At 47.9% G+C, this 13,056-nt stretch overlaps 1 protein-coding gene across 5 annotated transcripts in view; it reads right to left on the bottom strand.

Moving 5' to 3' along the window:
- Nucleotides 1-13,056, bottom strand: part of STK24 (serine/threonine kinase 24) — a 129,514-nt gene that overhangs the window by 12,755 nt on the left and 103,703 nt on the right. For all 5 annotated transcript variants that reach the window (XM_055244511.2, XM_063618960.1, XM_063618958.1 and 2 more), the window contains exons 4-6: nucleotides 11,146-11,254; nucleotides 10,721-10,878; nucleotides 1,698-1,883 (exon numbers count right to left, since the gene is read on the bottom strand). In XM_055244511.2, coding sequence (XP_055100486.1) covers nucleotides 1,698-1,883; nucleotides 10,721-10,878; nucleotides 11,146-11,254 — 453 coding nt within the window. The remainder of the gene's footprint in view (nucleotides 1-1,697; nucleotides 1,884-10,720; nucleotides 10,879-11,145; nucleotides 11,255-13,056) is intronic.

The raw sequence follows: 13,056 nt of genomic DNA, 5'->3' as shown, positions 1-13,056 counted from the left end.
CGGCTAATTTTTTGTATTTTTAGTAGAAACGGGATTTCACCATGTTGGCCAGGCTGATCTTGAACTCCTAACCTCACGTGATGCACCTGCCTCGGCCTCCCAAAGTGCTGGGATTACAGGTGTGAGCCGCCATACTGGGCAGCTTTGTTAACTTTCTGTTGTAATGTTTGGCAACATCCAACCACATAATAGGAATGTCAATTTGGAATTATCTCAAAGAAACTAGAAAGGAGCCAGGAGATGCCCTTTTCCCTGTCTGCTGAAAGAGCAGCTGGGTGCGCTTCATCACCAACTTTCCCAGTTTAGAAGGGCTGTTTCCCAGGTCCCTCCCTCCCCGCCCTTGTGATTGGGCCGAGGATTTCACCCATGCCCTGGGCTCAGCATGGCCATCGCAAGCAGCACCTCGTCAACTGCCTGCCTTGACAATAGTGACAGGGAATGTGCTTCCCAAGGAAACCAGCATGGCCCAAATGGGAACAGACAGCAGGAACACCCAAACACCAAGTTGAACCAAGTTCCCACTCACTCCAAATTACAAAAGCTTGATTACAAGAACCAAGCACGTTTTCAGATTAAAACTCATCAGAAACCTGGATCACCTCAAGTATTCTCCCTCCCTGTCCACCCAAGGGTGAAACCCCAACTACCCCGGAGGTGCTCGTATTCTCGCCTCTCAGCCAGCTCCTCGGTAGCTGTGGGGTAGAGCTCTGTGTGCTGGGGCATAAGCTTTGTACGGGAAGACATGCCTGCACACGTCTCCACCGGTGCTGGTGCACAGTGGCTGCAACAAACATCACCGTGTAATAAAATGCAGAGCATTGCGGTGTGCAGGACAAGCCCCACCACCACCCGATGCTGATGTAGTCATCAAACGCTGGTGTGGTGGTCTCAGCCTGCATCTCCTTAGAAGTACTTAGAAAATGTTGCATTCCCCATTTAATTCCTTTACCAGAACTGGCATATTAGGAAACCATGATGCTCTTATAAAAGTGACCACCCATGTTTACATAAGAGTTAAGAAAAGGGGGGCTCAGCTTGGCCTTCAGCTAACTCTGCTGGAAAACTCAGAAAGAAAACAAAGACATATCGTGCTACCTCCAACACCAACACACACACACTACTTTCCAAGAAATGTCCTAATTCAGACAGAAAATGAGGTAAAGCCACACAGTCGTTACTGCTGTATGGCTCTGCCAGAGTCTATTAAACCTAAAAAGAGAAAGTAGGCAGGAAGGGGAAGGGGGGAAGCAAAGAGGGTGGCTTGGTTATATTTTCTAATCTTTTGTTTCCTAACACATGCCACCTGGAAAGTGAAAACATTTACTTTAAAGACATATTTAGCCATTTGTTTCCAGCTAACCTTTGCCATTACTAAAAACAGTGTAACAGTTTATGGCCTGATCCTCTATAAACATTAAACATTTATGATTCCACATTTAATATTAGGGAGAATATTCTTCAGATTCAATGAAGTATGAGATGGTAGAAATCTAAAAGAAAATAAGGAGATTTTTAATACTTAATATTTAAAATGTATTTGCAAACCAAAGAAGTCAATCATACTTATTTAGAAAAAGAAAAATGAATAATACCAGGAAGACAGATGAAAAGAGTGATTAAAGCAATCCCAACAGGATGTATCTCAACCAAGTCAAGCCGCACATGAGGCGGTACGCTGTGATCCCTGGCAAACTTACAAAGCTCGGCTCCTTATTCAAACAGGCCTCCACAAACTCCTTGAGGGGTTTACTGTAGTTTCCTTCCAACGTCGGTGGGTTGTTCTTTGGAATGAGGAATAAAACTTTCATGGGGTGCAGTTCGGAATGAGGTGGTTCCCCTCTTGCAAGTTCAATAGCTGTTATGCCCAGGGACCAGATGTCTGCCTGCAACAAGAAAAGCATCTTTACAAACACCAAGCAGGAATCAATTCCAATACACGGTATTTAGGGGGAAAGTGGTAACACATCTCAACACTTCTGAGGTTTTGAAAAAGGTATTTTTAACTGATATTTAAAAACATAAGCCCTCGCTATAATTTCAAAAGAGACAACAACAGGAGAAACTGTAATATGCCAAATGTTTTCTACCTCTACATGGAGATGGCTTATCAATTCTTTCCTATTCGCCTCCTGCTGGATGCGTTCGGCATTCCCCATGGAGTCCCCGGAGCCAGCAGGATGGGTAAGAGAGGTGAGCTGAGAGGAGGAGTCCGGAGTGGGTGTGTGCTCGCAAGTCACCCCCTCCAGCAGTGCTTAGAACTTAGGGCACAGCTCTGAGGTCGAGAGTGGGCACCTTGGTCTCAAGAGACCGGGGTTGAAATGCCAGTTCTACAAAGTCCTGTGACATTAGATGGAAGAGCTAACCTCTGAGCCTTGTTTCCCTCATCTGTAGAATGGAGGTGGAAGAGGAGGAGGTGGCCACGCAAGGTGCCTTACAAGGCGCCCAGAACTTAAAAAAGTTTATTATGAAAACGTTCAAACATACAAAGAACTGAGAAGTATTAATATAATGCATCCTCATCTACCTATTGCATGAATTTAGTAATTAACATCTTGCCATACGAGCTTTGTCCATGTGTTCCCCGAATATATTTCAAAATCAATCAGTCGTCATGACATTTCCCCCCGAGTACTTCAGTGTGCCAATATACGGACTTTTTACTACCTGTCAGTGCCTGAAATTAACACAAATTCCTTAATGTCACGTATAATTAAATGTTCTCAGCTGTTCAAAAACAGTCATTCCATGGCTGGTTTATCTGAATCAGGATCCAAACAAAGTCCACAGGGTACAACTGACTGCCAGGTCGCTAAGGCTCTTTCAACCTACAACAGTCCTCTCCCCAGTCTCCCCAGTGGCATCAACTTAAAGAAACAGGTCCCAAATTCTGGATTTGTCTGGTGGTTTCTTCCTGGTGTCATTTACTATGTCTCTCCAGTGCCTGCATTTTCTGCCAAATGTCCCAGAGGAGACATCTGCAGAAGCCATGTGGCCCCACTAGGACATCTCAGGTCCAGCTGCCCCACCTCCTTCTGCCCAGCACAGGCCTGTGGCACAACCAAGCAGTTAGGCAAAGGAATGAATTCGTTGAACGTGTCATGTCAGTGAGAAGAGCCAGGCCATCTTAAGAGGAACTTGACAGCTGATGAGACATTGACAGCAGGTGACACCAATCCCCAAACAGGACAGAAGCTGACAATGAGGCAGGACATAGTCCTATACCGGCTGGCAAAAGACGACTTGGGGACTGGGGTAGAGAACACGCCTGAGTCTGGTGCAGCTTTCCTGCCGTTCTCACTGTGCACTGTAATCCATCATTATTCCAAGAACTTCAGTGAGAATCGAATACATCTCTCACACTCACTCTACAGCAAGGAAATGCACAGGCTGAAGCATTGTTGTGGCTGCAGGGTGCTTTAACTATCCAGAGGACCCACTTACCATGTTCCTGCAGCCTCAGCGAGTATCAGAAATCCCTACTGGAAGCCCCCGAGCCCAGCAGTCCATGGGAATGATGCCTACAGCATGTTCTATTTCCTTACTCTCAGTGAAGATGAAAAGCTGCCAGCATGTCTTGTTCTAAATTCTTTCTACTAAATCTTGTACTGAGGGGGTCAGTCTAGAAGAGCTGATGTTAGAAGTAATACTATTTTCCCTCCCTCTACAACTTGGACTGTTTGCTTTATTTTGCATTGCATTATCTTAAAAATCAGCAGAAATGCAACTGATCCCAGTGTCTTGCCCTTAGGAGGGGGAAGCAGGTGCACGGGAGCACAGGGCTGGCGAGCACCCAGAACTGTGGCAGCAGCAGGAGGACAGGAGTGAGCAGGCACAAGGAGGGGAGAGGCAAGAAAGAGGCGGCGATCGTGACTCTCATGCGGCAGCGGTTCTTCATGCCAACAGGTGGCCCTCAAGTTTGTGTGATTCCACATCTGTCTGCTTCCCCCAGGCCTCTCAGATTTCATTACAGCTACTGCTATTTTCAAAGCATGCTGGCTCCTGGCCATACAGACCCAGAGCCTTCTCATTTTTAAGGGTACATAATAGTTATACAAATTTTGGCGGTACATGTGACATTCTGGTACAAGTATACAGTGTGTAACAATCAAATCCGGGTAGCCGGGATCCCCCTCACCTCAAACACGGCTCATTCCTTTGTGTTGGGATATTCCCAATCTTCTCTTCTGGCTATTTGAAACACAATAAATTATTAACTACGGTCACCCTATTGTGCTACTGAACATTATCTCTGACGGACGCACCTCCAGACCCCCAAGCACCTCTCAACCAGCTAAACGCACTCGGTGACTGGCAGGCAGGCCCCGACAGAGGCCGATCTCTGCTGAGAGTACATCGGTGAAGCACTTGCCTTGGTTTTACTCAGAGGCCCGAGGACTTGCTTTTCAGGTTCAGGGACAGACAATAAGCAGGCGGCAGCCAGCACTGAGGAGCGAACGCCTGCTTGCGAACGCCTGCTTCCGCACGCCAGTGTGTGCCACAGGAAGTTCACTGAGAAAACCCCTGCCGGCCCCATCTGAACGCAACCCACATATCATTCTCCTGGCTTCCAAGGAGGGCAGCCGGTACAGCACCATCAAGAACAAACATGGGGGCCAGGCGCAGTGGCTCACGCCTGTAATCCCACCACTTTGGGAGGCCGAGGCAGGCAGATCACTTGAAGCCAGTTCGAGATCAGCCTGGCCAACATGGCGAAACCCCATCTCTACTAAAAATACAAAAATCAGCCAGGCATGGTGGCCTGCACCTGTAGTCCCAGCTACTCGGGAGGCTGAGGCAGGAGAATCATTTGAACCTGGGAGGAAGAAGTTGCAGTGAGCAAGATCATAAGTCTGGGTGACAGAGAAAAGGGCATCCTCCCAGGCAGCCACGCCAGGGGCACGAGGGTCACCCAGCTCCTCAGGATCCCCTCTTTTGACCCTCCTAAATCCAGCCACAACCCAGGGTGTATGGTTCCTGGGCTCTCAGCACCCTGCATCCCCTCTACCCCTCCTAACTTTGGATTAGTCTAAAGGGATCTCTTCTACCCAGGACTTCTGTAGGGGGCTCCCACATGGTCTTCCTGCCTCCTGGCTCTCCCACCAGACATCCAACTATGACTAATTTGGAATCCTGGACTGGCACGTGAATCAATGGCAAGCAGTTTGGCATACAAACCGAAAGCCACAAAAATATCCAAACTTGTTAAAACCAATTACTTCGACTCCTAGGCATCTCTACTACATTTTAAATTTGGAAAATGGTATATGCTGCCCAAAATATTCAACAGCAGCATTACTTACGTTCAACCTCAGAAGAATGATTAAGTTGCTATGGCACATTAACTTAATGAAGTAGGATGTATTCAACAATGTGTTGATAGGGAAACTCATAAATATAACTGAGTTTGTCTATTACTGCTTCTAGGAAAAATGACAGCAGATCAAGAACTTGTGTCCAAGGTTTTTTTGTGTCTTTTGGCGCGGGGTGGGGGGAACTCACTCTGTCACCCAGGCTGGAGCCTCAACCTCCCAGGCTCAAGCCATCCTCCCACCTCAGCCTCCTGGATAGCTGGGACTATAGGGCACATCACTATGCCCAGCTAATTTTTAAATTTTTTGTAGAGGTGGGAGTCGGGGGGCGGGGGGGTCTTGCTTTGTTGCCAAGGTTGGTCTTGAACTCTTGGCCTCAAGCTATCCTCCCACCAGGGCCTCCCAAAGTGCTGGGATTATAGGCATGAGCCACTGTGCCTGGCCTATGTCTGAGTTTTCAAGTAAACTTTATGTGGGGAGCAGGCAGTCATCTTCCAAAGCAATTAAAATGAGGTGGAAGGAGAAACCCGTTTGGGGCCATTTGGGAAAGATATGAAATTAGACATTAAGACACTGCTCACAGAGAAAACAAACAGTGGTTTCTAATATAAGCTCCAGTCAAAAGCTGCAAATGCACACATTAACTGTGAACAAAACTTCTCCTGGGGCACGCTCCTAAGTGACCACCCTGAGTTCTTTGTTACTGATGGTTCAGAACTCTCCTTGACATTGGGAGAGGTGGGGATCTATGCAACAGCATCATACCTCTTCACAGTATCATGTCAAATGAAGTATGCTGGCTACACATCTGAATATATAATTTAAGTGATTTTTTTTAATTATATAAAGAAAATAATTCTAGAAGAAACCAATCAACTCTATTATCAAGAAGAAGAAAACCAGGGATAACCCTAAGTCACAGCTGTAATTAATCAAAACAAAATCTCATTTGATATAAGCTTATTACTTAAGCAGATGCAATCTTTAGGAATACACTTGTAACTGGCATCTAGAGGCGTACCTGATGTTTATGACCATTAAGAGCAACACAAGGTTGACCAAAGTGGCCCAACATTACTCATGTGAAAATAAAGCCTGCTGTCTCCTGGTTCATTCTTCCCTGGCCCTCAGGGCTCATCCTCCCAGCCAGGCCTGTGGGCAATTCCTGATGCGTGGGCAGGAGCAGGGAGGCCGTGGGCTCAGTGCCCAGTGACAGGAAGGGCTGGTACGCAGTGCAGTGGACAGGCTGGCTGCCTGGGTTCTGGCAGCCCATTGGCTCATCCCACCACGCTTTCACTCATCTTCACCAATGCTATTTTGTTCCATCAATGCATCACCAGTTTCCACTTTTCACCATGGTTACACTGCAAACCAAGCGTAATCCATTCGCTAACATACCATCATAATAATCTTACAAGGAAAAAGGGAGATGAGAGTTCTTCAGCCCAAGACCTTCCTCAAGTGTTGAAACCAGAGGCTTCTTCGAAGTGAGCACAGTTATCTCTCTTGGCACCATCTTCAAAGGATGGGGACTCCTTCAAACAAACCAAACTTCCCCAGATCACCTTAAAACATTAGTAATGAAGGTTCTTACAACATATGGGCAATCAGGACTTAGTAGTGTCATGCTTAGGTTAAGAACTGAGATTGACATAAGATGCCCTTTGTAAGCAAAGACATTCAGCAACACCTCAGCAGCCCAGACAAGACAAGGGAACACAGGTACTGCCAGAGGTGACAATGCTCAAAAAGGTTCTAAACATACAGGAAACTGAGGTTTGTATCCCCTTTAGTTCAGTGAAAAGCAGCAGCTAGTGAGGCAGGTGAAGTCCATCACTTCTGCCAACCCACCCTTCCTTTGACAATCAGCGTGTGAACCTAGGTGTGACTTGGGCACGTGCCTTCATAACTACCATACAGAACCCTGTCCCCAATAGCTGGAAGGTCTTTGCTTACCTGCAGTGCACAGATTAGGAGGACAAATGCCTACAAGTCATGCAAGAGAGAACGGAGGGAAAGCTGGGAGGCAGCTGAGTGAGCCATGAGACCAGAGCGGCCTCTAGTGTACCCCGAAAAGCACTGGCTGCCCGGCAGGCAGGCCAGCCACTGGAGGGACACGCACAGGGCAGCCTGGAAGAGCACTCTTATCAGGCCCTGCTTGCGACAAGAGCTGCCAGTCCAGAGCCACACCCAGTGGGAAACAAAGGAAACCTCAGCCCTAAGGCCCCAGCGTGAAACCCCATTTCTGAGAACTTTGAGACTCAGACACAGACGTGACCCCTCATTGGCCCTCACCACATGCCTCCTGGGTCAACAAACCTGGAAAGTCAATTTCACATCAACATTAAGAGTTTGCTCATGATTTCCAGTTCAGAGTTGTTGGGTAGGATCCAAGCAAGTAAAGTAACTTCTGACACAAGTCAGGATAAAGGTAAAAACGGACCAAAAATATGACACATTTTCTTGTACTATCTCCTTCCCGACCAAGTGTGCACTCCCCAGAAGAGGGAGACCATACTCTAATCCACCCCACAGTACTGCAACACCTACTGATCAGATCACAGCCTCCTGACGGCTTATTTTTTGCTTTTGTTTTTTTGAGACAGGGTCTTGCTCTGTCGTTCAGGCTGGAGTGCAGTGCACCATGCCTGGCTAATTTTAGTATTTTTTGTACAAACAGGGTTTCATCATGTTAGCCAGGCTGGTCTCAAACTCCCAGCCTCAGCTTCCCAAAGTGCTGGGATTACAGGCGCTCGTGAGCCACCACACCTGGCCAGAGCCTCCTGATGTTGAAAGAGCTTGGAGAAGAAGGTGGCCAAGCTGTGACGTTCTGACGCCACCTCCAGCAAACGCCCAGGGAGGCCTTGCCCTTCAAGGAAGGTGGGTGGGGATGGCTCAGGCAGACAGGACAGCTCTCCAATAAAGGTTCTCATGTGAGCAGTGATGGTGGAACCAAAAATGGAAGATCTTCACATGGCCCTGTCTCCTTTTCTCCATGGCACTCTGCATGATCTGAAACTGCTTATTGTTTCTTCTACTTCAGGAGAGAAGGGAGTATGCTGTCTTGCTCACAGTTGTATTCACAGTGCAGTTGCTCAGTACAAATTTGTGAATGAATGGCACCAGCTTGATTTTCTTCCTTTGAAGGCACTTAATTTTTTAAGAAGTTTGTAATATACCTTTTTTCCTCTGGAAAAGATTCTGACATATGTAATAATCTCTATTCATTCATTTTGATTGGTACCAGGCAACCTCTTTGACTTATGGGTTCACATCATTCTTGACCTCGGGTAAGTTTTAAATCTTTAAACCTTCTTCTGTTATATTTATTCCAGAGTTTACACCAATTAGAGCTGTGCACTGATTCTTTCAAAACTCTTTTAAACCTCTCTCAGCTTGCATCTCAACTAGAACGCCATCTCGCCAGGGCCCAACCCTGAAATGGCCGCACGCTGAGGTGGCCACACCACGCTGAGGTGCCCACGCCTTCTGCCCCGCCACTCTCTAAGGATATTTCTCACCTAAGGCAGGTAACTCACTGAAAATGGTGACTACAACACAGCATGCTTGCCCCTAAAGTGCTGTTAATTCTTCCTGTTTACTGTCAGTCTACCCCGTATGAATTTAAAATATACAGGAGAAGAGACTTTTGTTCTTGTCTACTCTGGTATTACTGGAATCTAGAAACATGTGCCTAAACAGAGTGGGTTAAATGAATCAATATGAAATAAATAATGAAAGAGAGAGAGAAGGAAGGAAGGGGAGGAAGTAAAGGGGGAGGAAAGGAGGGAGGAAGAGAAGAAAGGAAGGAGGGAGGGAGAAAGGGAGGGAAGGAGGAAGGGAGAAAGGGAGGGAGGGAGAAAGGGAAGGAGGAAAGGAAAGAGGGAGAGAGGGAAATCTAAGATCAGAGTCCTCAGTCACATGGTAGATCAGCTAATTTACTACAAAGAATGAGAAGAGAATAATCGAGGTGGTATCATCCAATGAGTTAAGAAACATGGGTTCTAGTCTCAGCCTTGCCAAAATCTACACAGATGAACTTTGATAAATGGGCTCAGCTTAAAATAAAGAGAATGGACTTAAACGTTTAAGTTCCTGGTCGAGTCCTAAAATTACATGACCCCAGGAAAAGGTCAACAGCCAAAGTGGCTGCAGATGAGAAGCAGCCAAGGTGGTATCCCTCCCACATGGGGTAGACACACTCCCAGGTAGGGCACACACCCAAGACCAGCCAGGTCTGCTATGTGGGGCGTGTGGGAACCCATTAGTCACTCACCAGCCAGTGGCTGTCAAGGCCATCATAGTGCTCAGAAAAGTCACGGCCACCGCTACCACTCAACAGTGAGACGGGCTCACTCCTCCCATGGTGGAACCAGGTACGCCTGCAACTTGAGCTACAACCTGGACGCTTTCTAACAGTCTATAGCTTGCAACGGTGACCTGGGTCTGCAGAGAAAGTCACCTGGTGCTTCTTGTACTATGTTTAACAAGGTGGGAAGTCTACTGGGCACTGGGAAGATTTCTGTTTAAAAGCAGCAGCAAGGTTCGGCCTCTATGCATATCTGAGTTAGGTATTTGTTTGCTCAGAAAGTTGGGGCCCAGGAAAGCCAATTCTCCGTGGATCATGTGGCCTTTTAACTGCGTACAGGGTCCTGAGAAGAGCAGACTGTGGGAAATGAAGTTAAACCAGAGCCCCAGGAGGCAAAGTCCCGGGATTTTTTGTACCATCTAACGAGTTCACAAAAGTGGAGGGCAGCAGAGAAAAAGAATACGAGAAAAATTAGGAGAGTGTCCCTAATACAGGACAAGTAAAAACAGTGGGAAGAAAGGGTTAGGGTTTTATCACATGTTGACAACGACAGGCTGGGAACGAGAATCCTCAGAACTAAAAATAATAGGAAGACCCTGCAGCAGTCACTCAAAGCACTGTTCTTGCTCCATTCTCACACTTCCGTGGACTCCCTCCCTTTCTCTTGTGGGAGCCCCTTTCTCTACAGGCCCCTTCAAGGTTGCAGATTCCATGCACTTGCACTTAGACCCCCAGCTGTGCCCAGACAGCAGGTGGAGCCCCTCTGCAACCGCACACGCCTCCACCCCTCGCCACCGTGGCCCTTCTGTTCCTCCCACCCCCCTCCGAACCCGCTCTGTCCTGTGTCCCCACTGCCACCAAACACACATGGCCTGAGCTAAAAACCTCTATCATGGTGGGCTGGATCAGCAAAGGGTATTAAATGATACAGCAGGAGACAGAGGAGAAAACTGTTTGTAACCAAGGTTGAAGAAATTACCTTTATGACCTACCTCAAGGTACCAGCTTCGTTCTAACTTAGAAAAGCTACCAGGCTAAAGAACAAAAGGTGGGGGCCCTCCATACCTTGTGAGGCACGGCGCCGCCCTCACCTTCCCCTCACCTTCGAGTCATAGGCCGACTGTTTGATGACCTCGGGTGCCATCCAGAAAGGGGTGCCCACGAAGGTGTTCCTTTTGATCTGGGTGTCCGTCAGCTGGCCGGCCACGCCAAAGTCCGCCAGCTTCACCTCACCATGCTCAGACAGCAGGACATTGGCCGCTGCAAAAGAAAGCCAAGGGGGCCCTGGGCGGCATGGACTTACAACTCCGTGCACTGCCACAAGCGCGTCTTCTCCCCGGCTAGGTGGCGAGCCCACCGAGAACAGGCACTGGGGGCTACACTTTTTGTCAGACCCCCTCAAAGCCAGCCCAGGCAGGGCAAACGTGCAGGACAAATGGGTGCAGGCACCTTCCCTTGAGAAGGCTTCAGTGCAACCCCACCACCGCCTTTGGTATTTCAAAGGAATGAAAACGGATGTCCTCTTACCTTTAATGTCTCTATGGATTTTCTTCTCCGAATGGAGATAATCAAGTCCTTTCAGTATTTCTCTTAATATAGTAGCGATCTGGGTTTCATCTAACGGGCCAGGTTCTAACTAAGAAGAGAAAAAAATTCTTAAAGTTATTTAAATGATTATCTTATGGAAAGTTTGAGATAAAACAGAAACACTATCCATGTTAATGGACAAGGGTAATTAAAACCTGAAATCTTCTTCACTTAAAACACACGATTTTGCCCTAACAATTACAGTCCACTGAGGGACCCTTAAAAAAACAAAGGGCCCAAGAAAACGGCTTTGCTGAATGAAGCCAAGCCAGCCAAGAAGCAAAGTGGAGCCAATGAGCAAGCCCGCGGCCCCGCCTGCGGCTGCAGCTGACCACAGGGCGACCCCCTGGCCATGGCAGGGGCGGGGCGCAGGCTGAGCCAGTGAGGAAGCCCGAGGCCCCGCCTGCACCTGCAGCTGACCAAAGGGCACCCCTCTGGCCATGGCAGGGGCGGGGTACAGGCTGGGGATTTCACTCCAGGAAACAAACAGCCTACAGACTCACAGAGCAGCCAGGATCTGTCCTAACATATGTGGCTCCCTTACCAGAAGGCTCACCCCGGTACCCAAAATCACCCAGGAAAGAAGACCTAGGAGCCAGGCGCCTCTGAGGATATCCTTGTACTAGAATTTTTTAAATCTGCAGTTAAAGCTCCCCAACGTGGGGGAATGCAGCTGAAAGAGCTTAAATCCTAATAGTTTGGGATTTGTTATATAATAGATATTATATAATAAAAATAACTATTATATTATCCCTAAGGTAATAATTACCTCTGAAAGCTTTTATTCTCAGAAACTCAAAATAATTGTTCCTACTGACTCCTTTATATCCACAACTGTATAAGATGAAAGGAAGAAATGTCAGGTATCCACATCTCCATTTAAAAGGAAAGGAAAACCAGGGTCACAGGCTCACTTCAAACCAGACAGGAAGGCCCCGCCCCCTGCAGAGTGGGGCAGTCAGTCACAAACAGTAATTCCACGGACGACAGCAGCAAAGCCACCAGCGCTCCCTGGAACCACAGAAACGGAGCCAGACAGAGGGCAGACGTCTAATCGATGCAGGTAGGGTTCCCTCAAATCATGGTCCCCCATTCTTGGTTTTCAGACTTGACAGTGAATGTCTTCACAGCCCACACCCACACATTTTAGTCAACAGGAAGACACAATCTGGGGCCTTTCACTTAGTTTTAAAAAGATAAGTAAATGTGCTTTAAGCCAAAGGGGATGACAATTAGGGCACTCCTCCACAGGAAGCATCCGACTTAGGCGTGCACATCTCTGGGACAGACGCCGACAGTCCTCCTTGCCTGTCTCAGCTCCTTCACGTCCTGTTCGACATCCAGAAGTGCTTGTGGGGTGCAGTGTGGGGGCAGCCGACACAGCCCTTGTCACCGAAACCACAGCCTGACTCATACCTGGCCCTGCTTTCCGGCCCATGGGTGAGGTGAGCTGTGCTGCCTTGGCTCGCAGGCCTGCCCTGGTCTACACAGCAATCCCAGGATCAGGACCACTCTCAGAGGTGGCCTCTCCTCACACACTGGCCTCATTGGGACTCTGGCCTGCCTGGCAGCAGATGCACCTGGAATCCAGCCACCCTGGGCCTTCTCCACTCAGGACCCAGGTGCAGAGAATGCACTTGTCGCTTTTAGTTTGACCTCACACATATGCTCAGAGAAGGTCGAAATGCCCATCTCCATCGCCTGCCAGGAATTGTCCCAAATTCCAATTAAGATATTGTCCAAAAGTTACCTCAAGCTAAGACATTACGGCACAGACTCTGTTCCCCAGAATATAGTTTTTCCCAGTTACCTGACCAGAAGTCTTATTTACAAGAAATGCATATTGAAAGA

The sequence above is a fragment of the Symphalangus syndactylus genome, chromosome 15, assembly GCF_028878055.3.
Source record: "Symphalangus syndactylus isolate Jambi chromosome 15, NHGRI_mSymSyn1-v2.1_pri, whole genome shotgun sequence".
Taxonomy (NCBI): Eukaryota; Metazoa; Chordata; class Mammalia; order Primates; family Hylobatidae; genus Symphalangus; species Symphalangus syndactylus.
Note: the sequence above shows the minus strand (reverse complement) of the source record. Positions and strands in the feature narration are given on the sequence as shown.